Source organism: Ambystoma mexicanum, chromosome 3p, assembly GCF_040938575.1.
Source record: "Ambystoma mexicanum isolate Mex_15411 chromosome 3p, UKY_AmexF1_1, whole genome shotgun sequence".
Classification (NCBI taxonomy): Eukaryota; Metazoa; Chordata; class Amphibia; order Caudata; family Ambystomatidae; genus Ambystoma; species Ambystoma mexicanum.
This window is the reverse complement of record NC_090925.1, coordinates 746,859,493-746,873,184: the sequence shown is the minus strand read 5'-3', so window position 1 is coordinate 746,873,184 and position 13,692 is coordinate 746,859,493. Positions and strand designations below refer to the sequence as shown.

Genomic DNA, 13,692 nt, shown 5'->3' with positions numbered 1-13,692 from the left:
GCACTAACAAGGTCTGTGATATCTCTCTGGACTCTAGCGAGGATCGTGGGGCTGCTAGCAGCATCCATTCAAGCGATCTTTCTGGAACTTCTGCATTACAGAGCCCTGCAGAGACCGAAAATTCATCACCCGCGAGAATGTCTGGGGTATCATCAGTTGGTCCCCCTGGATCAGGAAGGAAAGTTAGAGCTAGAGTGGTGGCTTCAGAACATGGAAGACTAGAACAGACGGGCAATTTCTGGCGACATTCCAGAGTTCGTTAGAGTCTGACGCAGAAGCGCAGCCTGGTGGAAACGGACGGCAGATGGTCTCAGGAGGAGCTGTCCCTCCACAGCAATTGCTTAGAGCTGCTTGTAGGGTTTTTTTTACGATAAAAGCCTTCACCAAGGACAAGGCGCAATGTTGCATTCTACTCAGGATGGACAATATGTCGGTGTTCGATATATCAACCACCTGGAAGGTACGCAATCGCAGATGCTGGTGGAACTAACAAAGGATTTTTGGCAGTATTGCCTTGAGCGGAAGATCTCTGTGACAGCAGAGTATCTTCCAGGCGTACAGAACGAGGCAGAAGACTGGAACTTGTGCTACTGGCACGATTCCAGGAATCGGATGCTACGCAAAGAAGTGTTGGACTAGATTGCAGCCCTCTGGGCACCAACCTGTTCGCGTCCGGGTTGAACAAACAGTTGCCGAAGTTTTTCAGCTGGAGACTGGACCCAGAAGCACAAGGGGCAGGAACTTTTCTTCTCGTGAGGTCAGGCGCAGTACAATACACATATCCCCCCTTCATGATGCTGGCGAAGATCAGGAGGGAGAAGGCAGAAGTCATCATTGTAGCCCCGAACAGGAATTTGCAAGCGTGGTTTCCAAGTCTGATGGAACCTTCATCGGATTTCCCACGAGTACTCACTCACAGGGAGGATCTCCTGTCAGACCAGACGGTGGGATATCACCCTCTGATGAGGACCGGGAGTGCAGGGTATCGGGTGCAGATGGAGCATGCCAGGCATTTCGGGACGAGCTGCAGAGATTATCAAGCAATCCTGGGCACCCTCTGCGGTCAAAAGCTACAAGGCAACTGGGGGTTGGTGCCTATGGAGCAGCCGGCGCAAGCTTCATCACGTTTCAGCTCCTTTAGTGCAGGTGCTCGATTTTCTCGCATCCCTAGCCAGGAGCGGTAAAGCATTTAGGACTGTAGGAGTCTATAGGTTGGCTAACTCGGCAGGGCACGACCCGTTAGAGGGAGTTCCTATTGGGGAACATCCAGAGGTTGAGAGGCTGATGTGCAGAGTTAAGGTGAACGCGCCACCCATTCCTAAATACGCTCAGTAATGGGAAGTTGACTCAGTCTTGCAGTTTTTTGCAAGCTGGCCAAGTAATAGAGACTTGTCAGTTCAGCAGCTTTCGGTGAAGCTGGCGATGCTGTTGTGCCTAGTGTCCTGTAGGAGAGTGTCATATGCAAAAGTGCGCAAAGTTGACAGGAAGACTTTCAGTGCGGAAGGGGTGTCCTTTTCATTGAAAAGAGAACAAAGAGGGATTAGAACTACTGAGATGAGTTGCTGATCATGCACAGGAAGCCATATAAGGAAGTGGCAGCCCTGACTATATCCCAGTGGGTGCATGAGATCATGTCCCTTCCCTAGCAGGTAAAGATGTAGCGTGGTTCGGTGCGCATTCGGAGGCGCCATGGCTTCTAAAGCCTTTGGAACCGGAGCAAGTTTGCAAATCATTTTAAAAGCAGCGGAATGGTCCAGCAACTCAATTTTTAAGACATTTTACTTTAAGCCGATAGAGCGTGGCAGCGGCTGTAGTGCATAGCTTTGGATAAGCACAATGCTCGCCTCCAGTCTTGACACAGAATGACGATTAATTACCCCTGCTGTAGCGCAGGGAGTCTTGATTCTATTAAAGACACAGAGGCAAACATTATCCCACTCGGCAAAGGAAAGCATTCGTGATCTGTTCTGTGTAATGCCTATCATGAGTTGAAGATGCGTTGCTTCGTATGACCCGCCCTAATGTACGTATTCTCTGGCAGGTGATGACCAGAAGGCTGGTGGAGTTTCCGATAGTATGGCATCGGATCACCGTAGGGATTGGCGGTGTGGGCCGTGAAGAGTTTGCTAGCAGGAGGGGAGATTTTGATTAATGCCGTAGACCGTGTGTTGGTTTTTGCAGTTACGAGTGCTTCTTCCATTTAGCCTCGGGTTGTCTGTTGGCATGCATCAAAGTGGAAAAGGACCTGGGCAGGAAGTGGTTCATGGAACTCGGGGACAGGACAGACATGGGACTACCAGAGACACAGGTGCCCATGGGATTTGAAGTTTTTAACCTATTTTTCTGTTTGAAGTAAAACATTAAAAAAGAAATGTTATTAAAGAAATATGCAGATTTAAATCTGCTGGAAGAGTGGAATTAAGGGAAGTTAAGCATAATGCTCGCCTCTGTGTCTTTAATAGAATCAAGACTCCCTGCGCTACAGCAGGGATAATCTTCATTTAAGTTCCAACCTTGGAGGAAGCCCAACAAGTCTATGTGTAATGACCACTGGCGCAGAAAGGCCAATTAATACGGGTAACAGTAGGAGGGGGAGGGTTGCTCCTTCTATATGGGGATGACACCTAGAGGGGGAGGAGAACATGTGCCCCTATATGCTTTACCAGTGGCTAGATAACTAATGCTGTATAAAAGCTAGAACGTCCCATGGATGAAAAAAAAGCCAACAGGTGCACTCGACCAAAAACATTGGACAGGGGTCAGTCTAGCCTCTTTATTGGTTTGCCCCAATGGGACTTGCTATTCATTATATAGTCAACTCAATAGCATTCCTCTGGGCCTTTGACAATGTGGCAGATGCTGTTGTCTTCTTCCTAAGGAAATGCCCTTCCTGCAGCATATAGGGAGCGAGTTTTAGCATCTTGAAATGCAGCTACGACTGCACTTCAGAGGATACAGAGTGATGAGCAGATGAAACTTTATGTAAAGTAGCTTTGGTCCCAGAGGGCAGGCACCCATTAATCGAGCAAGCAGGACAAGCTCATGGGATGGCTTCATAGACTTCAATCCATGGCCACCTGGGTGAGAGGAAGCTGCTGGAAGAGGTTGCATCCCGAAGCGTCAGAGGCCTAGTCCTTGATTTTTAGCCTCTTTGCAGTCAGGTTACATGTATCAAATGAGGTGTAAAACGTCCTACTGTGTCACTTGAAGTAGTCCAGGAAATTGTGCCCTTAAACGCATCGGGTTGGTGTCTGGAATCATGTGTCAACTGGGAATGAAATCTCTGGGTGGGTTGCAGGATGCTTAACATTTAGGGATCTTGGATTCAACCTAAAAATAAAAAAACTTAGCCGACATCTCCATGCAAGCCCTGGAAGAAAGTCAGGAGGAATGGGCAAATGATTTGTCTCTTTGGAACTGAAAAGGACAGTTTACTCGCCTTTACCTTGCTTGAAACAAGGTCCTCAAAGGCCAGAGATTAGGCAGAATACTCTTCAGGCCCAGGGCGGGGAAGAGAGACAGACAATGTAGTTTGTGGAGGCAAATAAGGGAGATGCATGGACAGCCTGATGGACCAGCATAATTGAAGGCTGATCAACCGAGTAATTAGCACTTAGTAAACTGATGAACAGCAGGAGAAGACCCAATTCACAAAACCCAAAATAATTGACAAAGTTCAAAAATAAAGCAGCAGTTCTACAAGAGGAAACTGATCTGGTCCCGTCGTAAAATGGGGCAACTTATTCAAGTCAGTGGATGGGATTGGGAGGCAGAACCTATGCATGGCTGTAAGCTTCTATGGCACAGTCTTCCATTCAAGAAATGCACGATTCCCAGCACTGAGTATGGATATCCCCAAGAGTCTCATTCAAGGGTGACATGAGGTACCAGTAAAGAAACAGTAGAGCAGTGGCAAACCAATAATTATACCATGTTTCTTCAAAACAAAAAAACGACAAAGGCTAAAAAACATGTCAGGTGTGCAGCAATCCTATTTAGGTGGCAGAAAAGGGGAAATTAGTTTGGGCACTTTGTCTATCTCTGCCTCCCCCTTCTACTCCATGGTCCACAGTCTTACTCAATATAAAGGTGTGTGTTTGACTCAGTATTTCACTGCTAATTAAATGCTTAGCCCAACATAACTATCTTGTACTATTCTACACTATAAAACTCACTTCTGCTCTACCAATCAATTAGCCTCATATCCATTCCTCCCTTCAACTCCTAACTTTGGACCATTCTGCTAAAACTAACACATTAACTTATGATGCCCCCCACCCTCATTGTTGCTTACATTTAACTGACTAACACAAGACCTTTCTTTCCAAACCCCACCCTCTCTGCTGCATAGCATGCCCTACTGCAAAACATCTTTTCACATATTCCTTGCCACAATATACTCTATGACTTTTCCTCCGTGACCCAAGCAACCAATTTTATTCTCACCCATGTCCTCCCCTGGCTGCAAACATTTCATGGAAGGGAAATTGTCGGTGAAGATCTTTCTCTATAACGTCCAACCATTTTGGGTCCCCAGGATTACGCTCCAGCTCCTGCAATATAAAATGAGGATCATGAAGAGAGTTGGGCACAATCAAAAAGATCCGTCAAAGTCACCAAAAAAAGGTTGGCAAGCCAGCAAAGAACAGAGGAAACATAATGCAAACAAAACCAGAAAATAAAACATTCAAAGCACAGGCCCTCAAATGGAAACAAGTACAAAGAAAGAAATCACACTTTTCAAGTTTAATAAAAGAGGCAAGCTTATTGCCAGTTGCCCCTTACTTTTCCCTATATCTGCTACAACCTGATTTGGAATGTATCATTCCCAAGCAGGCTACATTGGAAATAGCGTTTTCTTTAAAATAAAACACAACAGAAGAATCTGCATCTAAATGTTGAACGGGCGCAAAATATATGTTCTTCCTCTATTGACACAAAACTCCATGCACTCTCAGGAGCAAATACATTTCCTGGAAATGCATACAGCATCCGGGAGCGGGTGTCACATGACCGTCATCACGTGTGCAGATGTGTCTCCAAAAACGTGTTGCTTATAGAGCAGCACAACAAATGCTAGAACATTACCTTCCGTCTTCAAGAATGTTTGGCTAATTTCAAATTAGTAGTGATAGAACCTCATAACCTTATTCATTATACGTCACAAAGCTGCAATAATTTGCAGATGTCACAATATTATTCATCAACACGTAAAATGAAAACATCTTTGAACCAACAAGGATTCTCTTCTTGAAAAAACAGACAGTTAAATGTAAGGCCGATAGAACATACATGAATACACCACCTATAATTTGAACCTCAATTATAAAAGAGGAACCAAAAGAGGAACCAATAGATGTGCTACATAAATAGTGAATAACTGGTTCCGATGGCAATTTCCAGTCTATCTTTATAACACAAAAATACAGTAAAACTAAGCACTGTGGAACATTTTGAACACATATCAAAATAGCCATAAATTGTGTGATATACCATGGTGTTGCATTTTAGAAGAATAAAACCAGCCAATGCTGTTTTTGTAAACACATTTTGGAGGGGGGCAGCGGAATTACAAAAGAATGTTTTGCAAAGCTTTGCACACAAAAAACCCATGGCTGTCCCCTTTGTTTGGATGCAAAATTGGCTCTTGAAAGACACTTTTTTTTTTTTTTATAAGTGCCACTTCCAACAGCTCTAGAATGAAATCAGTGGGGCACTGTGGGATTGAATTCTGCTGTCTAGGTAATCTCTACAAATCTGCAAGGCCTTGCCTTGAGGGATGTTGGACTATAAAGATTCAACATCTAGAGTAACCAATAAATCATAAGAGGGGTCAAACGAAAGGCCTTCAATGATAGATGATATCTCTGACATCTGCCAAGGAATTCGGTGTCTTAACTCCTAAAGGTCTAAGAAAGAAATCAATATATTTTTAAAGGGGTTGCAAGATGGTGCTGCAGAAGGAAACAGTGCGTCTTCCAGGGGGTTTGACCGTGTCTTTATGGACCTTAGGTAAAATATAGAAAGGGGGTGGGGATTGATGGGATTAAGGAACTAACTTTTTAGGGGTTAGACACCCTACATCTTGTCCATATTTAGCAACCTCAGCAATTTGACCTTGAAGTGAAGTAGTGAGGTCTACCTGTAACACACCATAGGTGTGTTCTTGGTTTAAAAGTTTGAGTGCCTCAGTGTGTTAATATTAACTGTCCATGACAACAATTGCCCAGCATTTATCGGCACCATTGATCACAATCTGGGTATTGTTAAGAAGTGAAAGATTGTCCTTGCGACGTTTGCCAAAATTAAATTGTATCGTAGGTATATTGTCCAAATCCATTCAGAATGATACTCTCAAAAGTTAAAACTTCCTTGGAAACCATATCGTTAGTGGGCATGAAATTAGATTTTGGACGAAAAGCCTGTTTGCATATTTTTGCCATCAAAAAAACCACAGAGCCTTATTTTGTGAAAACATTGCTGCAATTCAGTTTCCAAAAGCATTTTCTGAGTGTTACACATTGGAGCATAAGAGTGACCTAACTCTAAGATGGCCTCTTCTTCCTCAGTCAATGCTCTTTTAGATATTTGATAGGCTCCGTTCCTTGCTTTGAGAGAGTGTGTTTGGAGTGGAGGAGAAGGCTGTGGAGGCATCTCCACCTGTGGAGAAGAGGTCTAGTGGTGGAAACTCTCCTCATCGTCTTTGCCTCCAACGGCACATACTTAAAAAAACATCTATTCCCCTTTCTACCCTGATTGATTGCCTCTCTCCCAATATTGTTCTGATTCCACCTTGCTTCTCTGTGCGAGGAAGGTTGCGGCCAATAGGTCTGACCAATATGATCTGCTTGTAAATAAGGGTACACTTTGCGCGTGTTGGCGGAAGTGTTTGGCTGTCTCGCTGCTCGGGACCGGTTTCTTACTCCTGCTGACTTCGCAGCTTCCTTTCCTGCCGCGCTACGACTCCGAATATACTGCTATGCTTTGGTAGGCTGCCCTCAGGCATAAGAACTGGATTTGGACTTTGCTAAAGCCAATTATATATTAAGGACTGGCGTTAATCTCCATTTCTGTTTGTTTTTACTTAGAGTGGAATCCCCACAAGCCCACCTTTCCATTACAAAATATTCTTGCACGCACATGAGCGCGCGTGCGTTGGCGGAAGTGCGTGGCTTAAGTATTTGGCTGTCTCGCGGTCTAGCGGGAACGGGAGCATTGGATGCCTGGTGTGAGTGGCAAACAATCATTATTTAATATATTTAGGTACTGGTTTTTCATTGGTTTACTGATTTACAGTTATTAATAGGAATTCACACATTTGTAAGCTCTTTTTGCCCATGATGTCAAGACAAATTATATGATTGAAAAGGGGTATGCCGGATAATGGGGCTGAAATATACAACTTTTTGCCCTTGCAATCCAAAAGAGCCTTTATTGCAAAAAGGCTTAAAGATAACAAAGACAAAAAGCATGCGACTTCTCTAAATGTAAACATTCGCACGTTTTGTAAAATAGACTCTGTGATAATGGAAAACATGACACCTGCTTCCTTAAAAGGGGACGCAAATATACAACTGTCATGTAATACGTCCTCTGGTGTAGTGTTGAAGATGTCCGCTACTAATGTCTCAGCCAAAACTGTGAATGTTGCACAAACAGGTGATCATATTGCACAAACAGAACACGCTGGGAGAGAAGTGGCAGATACAACCATAGCCCTAGCCTGTAAAACGGAGGAAATATGTACCTCCCCCAGTAATTGATGCTGTGGATAAGCAGCCTCTCGCCCAAATCATTACACCGCCCAAAAGCATACCACTAGCCTCAGTTCAAGCTCAGCATTTACTGAGAACAGAGTATGAAAAATTAGCAGTAGTGGGCGATATCGATGAAGAAACGTAAGCTTTTATGAACATATCCAGTCATCATGAATTGGACACAGCCGAGGTGTTGTATATTTGCTCCAATTCAGGTGACTTGATCCAACTCGTTGATAGATCAAACAGGCAAACATCAGATGGTAAAGATAGCGAACAGATATCTGAAAATAAACCACTAAAGGAGAAAGAGAATCAGGAACTATATAAATCTCCAATCTTTTTTGAAAAATCAACATCTAGTATCAAATATTTCATTTGTAGCACCTACCGCTAGACGCACAAGATTTAATGAACTGATAGCAATCATCTGTATTTTATATGTGATTGCCAGGTGCCCTATAAAGACAACAGGTTCTTCTTTCCCGAGGCACCGGCCTTCAACAATACTTTGAGTGCCATGAATACGGCTCTGTCTCTAGTAAAGCTGTATGAATGGCTGGATGAAAAAATAACAAAACCAACTAATGCAATTTATGTGTTGCATTCGGTACTTAATAAAGAGCACTATACACATGAGTCAGTAATCATTAAATCGACATCTAATCTGGTGAGTCAATGTACTCAGACAAATCTACCACATGATTTACACATTATTGTAGATGTGTCAAAAGATCCAGTAAATAATATGACATCTGCAAAAGGTTCTACTCCAGAAGGAAGTCTTGGGCCGGACATCGCTATACTGACTGATTTAACCCCAAAAGGTGCAAGGTACCCTATTTGCTCCAATGTTCACTAACCCAAAAGTCCTTTCTTTGGTTCCCTTGCGGATTAATGAACAATAACATACTGTCAAAAATGTAAAACAACTAACAGTGGGAATACTGTGAACAAAGCTAAAAAAAAATCAGCAAGGCTTATTATTTCAGCCAAAAAAAAAAAAAGAAAATTGAATTTCAAGCTAGAAAGCCAGCAAAAAATGTAAGAATCTCTTAAATACAAACCACTTGAATGATCCAATTGCTATTGTGGCACCTCCCTCTCAAGATTCACTAAGTGGAATTGAAAATGCCCCAAAATTAGTAAAACACACGCAGTTAAAGGTCCAAGGCAACTCGCAAACTATAACACCTGTTGGTGAGACCCACATTACAAACTCCAACGTGGTTACTCCTGTCTTGTTCTTGCAGGAGCTGAGCGCAGAAGAAAGATGCAGGCCTACTGTAGACCGATCCGTACACGTTGAGTGTCACGCTGCAGGTGCAGAAAACGCCAAGCATGTTTCTCAGCCTTGGTGTGGCTTAAATAGTCTCTGGGTATCCCAGGTGTCTCTGGGCTGAACCACACCCAAAAGACTAGACCGCACATGCAGTTCTGGGAACTGAAATATGTGGGGACATCCATCTTGTCCCCATCAATGCACTACAAGTCCAATCCCCAATGTCATCCTATGGGATTGAGCGAGTCTGGTGCCACAAGTGCCAAGTCTGACTCCAAGTGGGTCTTTGGAGGGATGGAGAGGCCTTTGAGGGCCATGTAGGTGATCGTGGCCTAGCTCCAGCCTGACATTTTGGAGGGCTGGGGACAGGAGGGGCAGGAATCATGACACCAACTATGTCTGACATGTGAATGGCCTATGAAAATGAAAGACTTTTAATGTTAGCATGTCTAATTTACAGGTCAATAATACTAGCAATTGCATAAAATGGTCTAAGTTGAAAGTATGTGAGTAAAAACAAGTTTTGAGTGATTTATATTCCGATGGTAATGATTGTGTCAGTGCATGTTATGCCCATGCTATGCAACTATTTGCAACAGTGGGAGCCAACACTAAACGGGGTAACCATGGCCATCTTCATGCCTTTGATTTAGAGGTCAAAGGAAAACAAAGAGTAAATTAAGGAAACACAAAGATGGTATATAATGTAGCCAACCTTGAACAGATAAAGCAATTAAAAAGTGCTTACAAAAGATGGCTAAGAGGCCGCCGTGCCTCACAATATCAACATGATGGAAAAAGTATGAGACAGATCATCCTGAAATCGTCTGGGGTATATGAGCTCTATTAAACAACAGTTCAACTAAAAATCAAACTAATATGCAAATAAACCCTATTTGTGAACAGCAATGGAGAATTGTCTTTGATAATGTTTATGCTACACCGTTCTCGGATATTTATCTAGACTGGGATAGGATAGTTGCTGATCACAATGTGAACTTTGATCGGGATGATCTACTTTTTTTATATCGAAGTTGAGTACCTCCCGAGCCAGTGGCCCAGATGGGCTTCATAATACTATGCTAAAACAAAATATAGATCTATGGGATGGCATATTATATCTTATATTCAACAACATCATGGTGACAGAGCATATCCCTTTGACCTGGAAAACCTCGATTATTCTCCCCATATTTAAGAAAGGAGATTGTGCAAATCCTACCTCCTATAGACCGATTGCACTTTTAGATTGCCGGGGAAAACTTTCGCCCGTATGATATTGGGTGAATTGAATAAATGGCTAAATAAATTGAGCCATAGAGATCCTTTTCAAATAGGGTTTTTACCAGGATTAGGTACAGCCATCAACCTTATCACCTTGAATGCTATCATCCAACAAGGGAAACAGTCTAAACAGCCGATATATACAGAATTCGTTGACTTTAGGTCAGCCTTTCACCTTGTTCCTAGAGAACTATTATGCAAGAAACTAATGCATTTGGCATGTCCTTGGTGCATATTAAAATGGATCCTTGAATTACACTTTAACACCTCAATTCAGATACAACCGAGTCATGATGGCTAGTTGTCTGAACCTATAGAGACCTCCCGGGGGTTGAAACAGGGTTGTCTACTAGCCTCCGCCTTGTTTAATTTCTTCCTCCTAGACATTGGGTCCAGTTTTAGGGGGTTGATTATTGACCCGCCGAAATTATATGGGACAGCAATAAATTGGCTTCTTTATGCCGATGACATGGTGCTTTTATCCAAAACACCAGCAGAAGCACTTACCATGCTGAATACCTTAGATAATTATGCCAGGAAAAATTGCATTTGCAACAATATCATGAAAACTCTCAATTTGGCGTGAAAAAGGAACAAAAAACATGTTGGCAGCTGCAGAATACTGATCTCCGCTTAGTAAAATCGTATATTTATCTGGGGATAAATATGAATAATCATGTATCTGATAAACCCTATGAAGATCACCTCCAAATGAAACATAATATTGCTTTATCGCAAGTGCGAATTATCTGAGCAAAATATTGTAAATTTACCATAGAACCATTGATAACATATTATAAACAAAAGTTTGTCCCTACCATTTTATATGGGTCTGAATCCAAAAAATTGCAAACCTATGCTTATTGGCCCAAGTACGAAAATGCATACTGGAAAAAATCTCTTATGCTACCAATGTCAGAATCCATGCCAGTTATAAGACATGAATTGGGATTAATTTCATTTTATCCAGTTTATAAATGTAAAGTATGCCAATTGTACAGAAAATGTATAATGGAAGTAAACACTAATGGGCTACTTATAATTATAGCTAGACATTTATTGCTAGCAGATCATTTTGCAAAAAGTTGGCGTGATTATGCTAGAAAAACTTTAAAGGGAGCAGGTATATCAGATAATCTTCTAATTGAGAATCCGAATAGAGCCAAATTTAAATTGTGGAGATCTGATTGGATTATGCCTGCATGAAAATTTGGAAATTAATTCAGAATTCATTCACTCTTAAAGTCCAAGGCCAAGTGGAAAAAAATCTAAAGCATTCCCCTATTCCAAGCCAACGTACAGATTTCATGCGATTTAGATTGAATAAATGGCCCACAAGAGAAATATTACATAAATGGAAGATATCTGTACATGTATGCCGATTTTGTAACTAAGATGTGGAAACAATGAAACACCTGGTAGTGGAGTGTGTTGAACTGTTATCAGTGCAAATTTTTTATTTCAAACATATGTTTAATGAAATCACTGTCATTATGCCTCACCAATTGTGGGAATTCAAAACGTATGAGATACGCAGTTGTAAAAATGTTAAATTGTCTGAATATAAGGCAGAATGATAATGATTTTGATTAATGTAATAATTGTTGTTTAATTGTAGAATAATGATCTTACTTTTGTTGAATGTTAATGTAAAAGTATAGAAACATTTGATTTTATTAATTTTTTTTATATTTTAAATTTTGTATACATTTTGTTGAAAGGTCGGGTTTCTCTGATCAAAACGATAATAAAAAAAGGTACATTTTGTTTTTGTCAAAATTGGCCCGATCTTTTTCAGTTGATCCATTTTTCTGGTGGTTACGAGTTTTAATAAATTCATGTATGGTGGAGTCATTAAGGAATGCCAATTCAATTCTTCCTTGCTCTTCTCACTAGATTTCAGAGCTTAATATATTGTCAAGACAAAACAGTCCCTACTGCACGTAGTACCCATATGAGAAAGGGATGCCTTGTACTCCTCATCGTCTGAAAACAAGCACGGATCATTCCATACCTGAATCATCGTCTCAAAACAAGAGGGATGATGTTGCCTCTTAAAGAAAGATTCTTTCAGCAGATGACCATGCATCAAAGTGTGAAAATGATTATTTTTCGATCTAAGAAGAGTCTCTTGTAATTTTGATGGTTATCGGTAGAGTCAGAGATTGCCATATCAAAAAAGGAGGGCCCACTGATGGCCTCTACCAATTGCTTCTCTGTAAATGAAAATACATCCATTATCCGACGTGTCAATATGGAACAAGTTACTTACCTGTAACTATTGTTCTCCAGCATGGGTCTGGCATGGATTCACATGCTCATGAATATACCCTGTCAGGCTGGTAATCCTTGGTAAAAACAAAAAAAAATAAAACATTTTCCCTTTCACTTAAAAACTGTATTTCTTCTGTAAACCCCTCTGGGTCATACTGCCCCCATCCAATGGCAGGCCTCTCCCTAAGCCCCTCCTCTGGCAGCCACCTTCAGATTTGGTAAGCACATAAAGTGGCAGTATGACCAAGAAGAGCCGCTGAGGGGATGGAGGGAGGGTTCGCATGTGATGTGCAACTTGTTCGTTCTCAAGCATGGGGTCTGGCATGGATTCACATGCTCATGAATAACGAATACATAGCAATACAATATTACAAAACTATGGGAGGTGGCAAGGCTCAACAGAAGCAATTAACTCTTACCTCTGGAACAGACTTACCGAAAGCCGACTCTGCACTCCTCCCTGGAATCCCTTTCAACGCAGTAGAACTTCGTGAAGGTGTGCATGGACCTTCACCTAGCAGCCGTGCAAATGTCCAGACAGGAACGCTATTGTCACAGCGTTTGCTATGGTGGAGTGGGCTCTCCGAAGGATGGACAGTGGTCGGTTCGCCAAACGATGACAGTACATGATGCAACCAGAGAGCCACCTTGAGATGGAAGTCTTGGACAGGGCCTTCCCATGGTTCACATGATCAATGTTCACGAACAATTGTGAAGTCTTCTGAAAACTCTTGTGCGTGTCACGTAGAACTTCAAGGCACGAGCAATGTCCAGCGAGAGAAAGGCCCTTTCAGCCGGTGACTAAGGCTTCGGGACAAAAACAGGTAGCACCAAAGGCTTGTTGAGGTGGAATTCCAACAGAACCTTCGGCATAAAAGAGGGGTACGGCCGCAGCACCACCCTCGAATCGTGGAAAGTCCGGTATGGTTGCTTTGCACGGTAGGACCTGGATCTTGCCTAAGAATCTGGCAGAAGTGATGGCCTCCAGGAAAGCCGCCTTCCACGAGAGTAACTTGAGAGGAGCTGATGCATAGACCCGAAGGGTCCCCCCTAGCCCCATGAGCCTGGTCAGAACCACGTTGAGTTCCCACGCCG

General features: G+C 42.3%; 1 protein-coding gene across 1 annotated transcript in view; it reads right to left on the bottom strand.

Moving 5' to 3' along the window:
* Window positions 1–13,692, bottom strand: part of LOC138580803 (TBC1 domain family member 10B-like) — a 977,369-nt gene that overhangs the window by 564,465 nt on the left and 399,212 nt on the right. The window contains exon 4 of the mRNA XM_069651650.1: window positions 4,447–4,553. Coding sequence (XP_069507751.1) covers window positions 4,447–4,553 — 107 coding nt within the window. The remainder of the gene's footprint in view (window positions 1–4,446; window positions 4,554–13,692) is intronic.